Genomic DNA, 7,500 nt, shown 5'->3' with positions numbered 1-7,500 from the left:
ACGATGTAGCGGCTGTTGGTGGAGAACGCCACGCAGGAGACTCCGTATTTATGAGACTGAAGCTCGGCCACCTGACCGCCGCCCACCTCCCACACACGCACGCAGGGCATGTGACCGCTCTGACACACACACACACAGAATCAGAGCGTTGAAAGAAGAGGGCGCGGCGAGGGTCACGGCGTTGTCGTGGAAACAGACTCACCTCTCCAGTGACCAGGTGTTTCCCATCGTGAGAGAAGGCGAGAGCGCTGAAGGGCTTCCTGAAACACACACACACACGTGACGGGGGGTTAGAGGACACACACACACACACACACACACACACACACACACACACACACACACACACACACACACACACACACACACACACACACACACACACACACACACACACACACACACACACACACACACACACACACACACACACACACACACACACACACACCTGGACGTGTTAATGATGTGGGTCTGTTTGTTGTTCTTCGGGTGAAGCAGCACGATGACACACCTGGAACACAGACGCAGTCAGGTTTAAACCACCGGTGCAGAAATGCATGCTGGGAAAACAAGCGATCTGTATCTCTCTCTTCTTCAGAATCCAAACAGAAAGCTGTTTTAAAAAGGGGGCGGGGCTTACCCTGCAGGATAGGCGATGAGCCCAGAGTTTGGATCAGACGTCACACCGCTGCTAGAGGCTGTGCTGACACCCAGAACTTTCTCCAGACTCACCTGAAACACACACACACACACACACACACACACACACACACACACACACACACACACAGAGAGAGACAGAGACAAACACACACACAAACACACACACACACAGAGACAAACACACACACACACACAGAGACAAACACACACACACACACAGAGACAAACACACACACACACACACACAGACAAACACACACACACACACACACACACACACACACAAACACACACACACACACAGAGACAAACACACACACACACACACACACACACACACACACACACACACACACACAGAGACAAACACACACACACACACACACAGACAAACACACACACACACAAACACACACACACACAGAGACAAACACACACACACACAGAGACAAACACACACACACACACAGAGACAAACACACACACACACACACAGACAAACACACACACACACACACACACACACACAGAGACAAACACACGCACACACACACAGACAGACAGAGACAAACACACACACACACACGCACACAGACACACACACACACACACACACACACACAGAGACAAACACACACACACACGCACACACAGAGACAAACACACACACACGCACACACAGAGACAAACACACACACACGCACACAGAGACAAACACACACACACACACAGACAAACACACAAACACACACACACAGAGACAAACACACACACACACACAGACAAACACACACACACACACACACAGAGACAAACACACACACACACACACAGAGACAAACACACACACATACACAGACAAACACACACACACACACACACAGAGACAAACACACACACACACACACACAGAGACAAACACACACACACACTATGTTAGTATAGTTGTAAACAGTTATATTCATTACTAGCAGCCTTTAATTAATGAAGCTCTGAATATAAAGCATAATGACAGTGAGGAGTCACAGATCAGACAGGACGCAGATTGCACCGTAACACCGGTGTTGTGTTTCATCTGGTTTCATGTAAACATTAGCTTGTTGCTGTGTGTTGTTAGCTGACAAACTTTAATATGTTGATGTAGAGCTGAACACATTCAAAGAGAGTGATAATAAAGACTTTCAGTCACTTCCTGGTTCATTAAACTTCGTCTTAAAACTTTTTGAAAACTTTTATGCTCGGCTAACAGTTAGCGGTGCTAGCTCCGCAGCGTACCCGGCTGGAGCTCCTCTTGTGTCGGCTCTTCCTCCCCGCTGATGGTCTCCTCTTCGCTGGGTCCGCTCCGTCTGCCATCCTCCCTCTCTCTCACCGGAACACACGGGAGAGAAAACCGCACAGGAGCCGTGATACCGGAGATTAATGGATGTTAGAAACAGCGCGGTGCTGCTCCATCAACGTCCGTGAAGCGCGATGGGAGGAGCGGCTAACTTCGTCTGAACTCTCCGCTGATGACAATGATGGAGGGTTAGCTTAGCTTTATGCTAACTGAAAGAAATATGACATATCTACGGCGGGACTCGGGTTCAAACATAGCCCCGCCCACTTCTTCTACTCCTTTTAGCTCCAGTTTAGAGGAGCTCTACCGCCCCCTACTGGACCATCCTGCAGCCGCCCTCTAGTGGACACTCGATGAACTGCAGGGTTAAGAATGCTGACACAACAGTGACCAACATGATCTGACTACATGATGCTAAAATAAAATCATTTACTATTAAAATAAACTAAAATAAAATAAAAATAAAATAAAATAATTTATTTTCTGAGGCTTGGATACAACATGAATTAATCCCGGTTTAGGGTTAATCCAGTGTTAGTAGTGTTAGGTTTAAACTGGTTTATAATTATAAAATGTGTTGCAAATCTTAATGTTAACCTCAAGATTAGTTTAACCATAAAATAAATATATTCACAAAGTAAGGGTTAGGTTTTACAATAAGTGCAACAGACCAAAATGTCAACATTAAACAGGATTAATTGATTTAAAATAGGTTTAAATCTGGTTTCACACCTTTAACGTTCAGACTGGAGCGACGCGTCAACAGAACAAACAGAAGGAACAAAATGACAGAAAAAAGGTTTTATTACAAAGTTATTCAGCAGAGTTCACTCAGAAAACTATATTTGTCTCTCAATTTCACAAGTTTCAATATAAAAAGAGTGGAGAGACGCCTGAACGCCTCCCAAAGTGTCTGAACTTTATTTAAAAGGACGAGTTTAAGCAGAACTGAACGTTCAGTGTTTCTAAAAGAGACCCGAGGAGCGGTGCTGGACCTGGACCTCGTTCAGGGCTCAGGACGTCAAATACAAAAACTGGATCTGATGGACTTTTAAATGAGATGTTGGACAGTTGGTCTTAATACCACGTTAGCTTGTAGCCGCGCTGCTCCCACTCATAGACAGTATCAGTGGATTAAACCTGCAGTCCCACTGTTGTCCAGCAGGGGGAGACTACTCCTTCTGACTGTATAGAAGTCCTACTGGTCAGGTGATTTATTCCCTCATAAAGGAGTTTATGGTCCCGCCCTCAACACAGTGTGATGGTTATTTAGTAAACAATGGTCCCGTTGAGAGAACATGAAGAGGGGGAGGAGTTACGCTGGGTCACCTATGAACCCAGGCTGTCTGCTAATACCGTCACTTCTGGCTCCTCCCCCTCCGCATAGATAATGAATGTGGAGACTTCCCACACTGGCCACGTCCAGTTCTTATAAAGCGTCCGAGGTAAGCGAGCAGCATCGCGTCCTGTCCCGTGACGTCTTTAAGGAGCGCCACACGGGAACAACGCGAGGGCGTGATCCCAACAATCAACAATAAAACAAACACGTCAACCAAGATGATCAAAACAAAAAGGACAAAATCTCTCATGAAACAAATTCTACTTTTTCGACCCAAAACAAAAACATCTAATGCAGAAACATGTTAGTGCATTTAAACAGGACGAACCGAAGACTTCCACCTGCTCGACATTCACACCTGTGTCACACCTGGTCTGTTTGGACCCGGGTCCTGATCTGAAGAAGGACCGAGTCGCTCCATCTCAGCGACACATGAATCCACCCATCGTCTTTATAAACTGTCCTACAAAAATAAAGCTTCAGGCTCCATGTTAGCTTCTATTAGCCTAGCTTAGCATCGAGATGAAGCATCTGTGAGGGGGGGGGGGGGGGGGGGGGGTCTGACTGAGGCACTGATGTGATGGTCCCTACTTTATACAGAAAAGTAATGAAGCCGTTTGGAAACATTCAACATGAAGATAAAAGGTCTTCTGACCCGGGTTTGGTTTCTGCTCGCCGTGTTCACGCCGTGTTCACGCCGTCTTCCATCACAGTGAAAAGTTTACGATGATCTTTGGGTCGTGAGTCACCTCAGACTCTGTTTACATTCTTAGAGATGAGGAAACAGGAAACAGGAAACAGGAAACAGGAAGCTGGTCGTTTGTTTTGTTTAGTCAGCTGACGTGTTCTAAAACGTCTCCTGCAGAACGCTCAGGTGTAGCACCAATCAGGTGAAGGGGGGCGGGGCTTAGTTAAGACGCTGATGCTCTGGAGTTCAGTGAATGCAGCGTCTCTCCTGCACTCTGATTGGCTGCTGGTCAGTTTGGGTTTTACTGGTAAACAAAGATCTGTGTGCTGGGCTTGAGATCAGTTCAAGGCCACATGAGGGCGCTCAGAGACCACCCATGATCCTCTTTGGTAGACTAAGACCCCTTCAGGGTCCTCACACCTGTGGGAGATTCAGGATTCACGCTGAGCAGGACAAAAGGTTCGAGGACAGACGGAAGGCACAGAGACGGAGTCTGACAGACTGAGGGGGGGTCAGGCAGACTGACGGGGGGTCAGACAGACTGAAAGGGGGGTCTGACAGACTGAGGGGGGGGGTCAGACAGACTGAGGGGGGGTCAGACAGACTGACGGGGGGTCAGACAGACTGACTGGGGGGTCAGACAGACTGACGGGGGGTCAGACAGACTGAGGGGGGGTCAGACAGACTGACGGGGGGTCAGACAGACTGACTGGGGGGTCAGACAGACTGACTGGGGGGTCAGACAGACTGACGGGGGGTCAGACAGACTGACTGGGGGGTCAGACAGACTGACGGGGGGTCAGACAGACTGACTGGGGGGTCAGACAGACTGAGAGGGGGGTCTGACAGACTGAGGGGGGGGTCTGACAGACTGAGGGGGGGGGTCAGACAGACTGAGGGGGGGTCAGACAGCAGCTCTGCAGTCTGAAGGTCACTAAGGTCACTTCTTCTTTATCCGGTCCTACCTCGTGTCTTCTGTGCACTAGACTAAATATAAACATGCTGAGTCATGGTGGGGGGGTCCGGTCCCTTCACGAGGACTTCCATGTGTGGGTCCTACAAACAGACAGGAGGGGGGTCGGGTGAGAGCTTGCTGTGAGGTTCTGGAGGTACAGGAAGTGACACGGCGTTACCTGGCGAGCTTCCCCTGCAGCGTCAGGACCGGAAGACGTGGACGGCTCGGACCACGTACTGACGGCAGATCGGACACTCGCTCATCCTCTTGCCGCACTTCGTGCAGGTGATCATGTGACCACACTCGAGCAGGACGCAGTCGATGGGAGAGTCCATACAGATCTTACAGAGGTTCTCCTCCAGACCCGGCGCCGCGGCTCCGTCACCCGACTCTGGATGTTTCCAAAATAAGGTTTGTGTCATGCTTTTATTTTGAAAGAGAAAAAGGAAGGACAGGAACAGAAACTCACCTGAAGCGTTCGCAATGTTGGCAGCTGAAAGACAAACGACATGAAGCTTAGTCCCCGTCTCATTCAGACACCATGACCCCCCTCAAACCAGAATCCTCATGAACCCTGGGAGCTGGGATTTCACCCTGGTTGACCCTGTTTAGCTCCCTCTGGTCCTGGTTGACCCTGTTTAGCTCCCTCTGGTCCTGTTTGACCCTGTTCAGCTCTACCTGGTCCTGTTTGACCCTGTTTAGCTCCCTCTGGTCCTGTTTGACCCTGTTTAGCTCCCTCTGGTCCTGGTTGACCCTGTTCAGCTCCCTCTGGTCCTGTTTGACCCTGTTTAGCTCCCTCTGGTCCTGTTTGACCCTGTTCAGCTCCACCTGGTCCTGTTTGACCCTGTTTAGCTCCCCCTGGTCCTGTTTGACCCTGTTCAGCTCCCTCTGGTCCTGGTTGACCCTGTTCAGCTCCCCGTGGTCCTGTTTGACCCTGTTCAGCTCCACCTGGTCCTGGTTGACCCTGCTTAGCTCCCTCTGGTCCTGTTTGACCCTGTTCAGCTCCATCTGGTCCTGGTTGACCCTGTTCAGCTCTGGTCTTGTTAGGCTCTGATTGGCTCTATCTGGTCCTGAGACTCACCCAGCAGGTTCTGCTGGTCCTGGTACAGCCGCCTGACTCTCTCCATCAGCTCCCATTTCTCACAGCAGCCTTTGTAGTTGACAAAGTTCCTGGCGAGGATTTCCTTCAGCTGTCGGACGCTGAGAGCTTCGATGTCGTCCAGACAGCTCAGGTCGGTCAGAGACGCCCGGCGACCTGAAACCGGAGCCTCCTCCGTGTCCCAGATCTGAGCCAGACGGAAACAAGATACAGCTGATAAGAAACCCGAGCTCCAAGGATCTCTCAGCTTGCGTGGACTTTGGCGCCCCCCTGTGGACCATCAGCCCTCACTGTTTGTGATCTCACACACACACACTTACCTGCTCTTCGTCCTCCATGTCTGCGTCAGCAGGAGCAGTCTCTGTGGGCGGGGCATCAGGTTGTGAAGTAGGGGGGTTAGGGTTGGATGTTGGTGTGGGGGGGTCAGGAGTCAGGGTGGGGAGGTCAGGGGTCAGGTTGGGGGGGTCAGGGGTCACAGTGGGAGGGTTGGTATCAGGGATGTCAGGGGTGGACTCGCTGGAGGGTGAAGACTGCTGACTGAGGACCAGCTCTACCAGCTCCTCCTAAACAACGACAAACACAGAGTTAACATGGGGGGGGGGGGGGGGGGTGGGGGGGTCAGTGTGAGAGTGACATCATCACTCACCTTCTCTCTGCACAGGTGGGTGGAGACCTCGTGCAGGTGCAGGTAGTCCCTGAGCTCCTTCACTTTTAGCTTCATAAGCTCCGCCCTTTCTAGCAGGTTGCCGTAGAAACGCTGGCAGGTGTGACAGAGGCGGGGGCGGGGCTCCAGCTGGGCGGAGCAGCGGCTGCAGTAGTTCTTCTTACAGTCCACACACACATGCTGACAGACAGACAGGTGAAGACAGTGAGACAGTTTGACTGCAGGATCAGCATGGAGCAACATCCAGGTGCCCAAAAAACTGCAGTTCCTCCAGTGTCCACTAGAGCCTGTCTCCTGCAGTGAGTCAGTCTCCATAGAGCTCTATGTTAACATGTCCAACTTTACAGCTGCAGTTCCTCCAGTGTCCACTAGAGTCTGTCTCCTGCAGTGAGTCAGTCTCCATAGAGCTCTATGTTAACATGTCCAACTTTACAGCTGCAGTTCCTCCAGTGTCCACTAGAGTCTGTCTCCTGCAGTGAGTCAGTCTCCATAGAGCTCTATGTTAAGATGTCCAACTTTACAGCTGCAGTTCCTCCAGTGTCCACTAGAGTCTGTCTCCTGCAGTGAGTCAGTCTCCATAGAGCTCTATGGTAAACAGTCTGGTATACTTACTGGTAACAGTTTGGGTCTCTGGAGCTCATCGGGCTCTATAGATTTGATTGTTGTTTGGACCTCTTGCTGTCCCGTCTATATAATCTAAGAAACTGATTGGTCTATGAAGGCTGTGGGCGGAGTTACCTTCTTTGCTGGTGT

General features: G+C 50.4%; 2 protein-coding genes across 5 annotated transcripts in view; both read right to left on the bottom strand.

Moving 5' to 3' along the window:
* Window positions 1-2,357, bottom strand: part of wdr62 (WD repeat domain 62) — a 14,779-nt gene extending 12,422 nt beyond the window's left edge. For 3 of the 4 annotated variants that reach the window (XM_079354032.1, XM_079354034.1, XM_079354033.1), the window contains exons 1-5: window positions 1,942-2,357; window positions 644-735; window positions 452-514; window positions 203-260; window positions 1-119 (exon numbers count right to left, since the gene is read on the bottom strand). The exon at window positions 1-119 is cut by the window's left edge and continues 49 nt beyond it. In XM_079354032.1, coding sequence (XP_079210158.1) covers window positions 1-119; window positions 203-260; window positions 452-514; window positions 644-735; window positions 1,942-2,019 — 410 coding nt within the window. In that variant the 5' untranslated portion in view covers window positions 2,020-2,357. The remainder of the gene's footprint in view (window positions 120-202; window positions 261-451; window positions 515-643; window positions 736-1,941) is intronic. The other variant, XM_079354035.1, reaches the window with a different exon arrangement.
* Window positions 2,358-4,919: 2,562 nt separating this feature from the next.
* rffl (ring finger and FYVE-like domain containing E3 ubiquitin protein ligase) lies at window positions 4,920-7,494 on the bottom strand. Its single transcript, XM_079354097.1, has 7 exons — window positions 7,486-7,494; window positions 6,730-6,927; window positions 6,404-6,646; window positions 6,066-6,270; window positions 5,454-5,477; window positions 5,179-5,375; window positions 4,920-5,087 (listed from the first exon to the last, which is right to left on the bottom strand). Exons 2-6 carry the CDS (start codon window positions 6,802-6,804, stop codon window positions 5,185-5,187), a joined length of 738 nt encoding a protein of 245 aa, XP_079210223.1. The 5' UTR covers window positions 6,805-6,927; window positions 7,486-7,494; the 3' UTR covers window positions 4,920-5,087; window positions 5,179-5,184.
* Window positions 7,495-7,500: the final 6 nt, after the last annotated feature.

Source organism: Symphodus melops (assembly GCF_947650265.1).
Source record: "Symphodus melops genome assembly, chromosome: 10".
Classification (NCBI taxonomy): Eukaryota; Metazoa; Chordata; class Actinopteri; order Labriformes; family Labridae; genus Symphodus; species Symphodus melops.
Note: the sequence above shows the minus strand (reverse complement) of the source record. Positions and strands in the feature narration are given on the sequence as shown.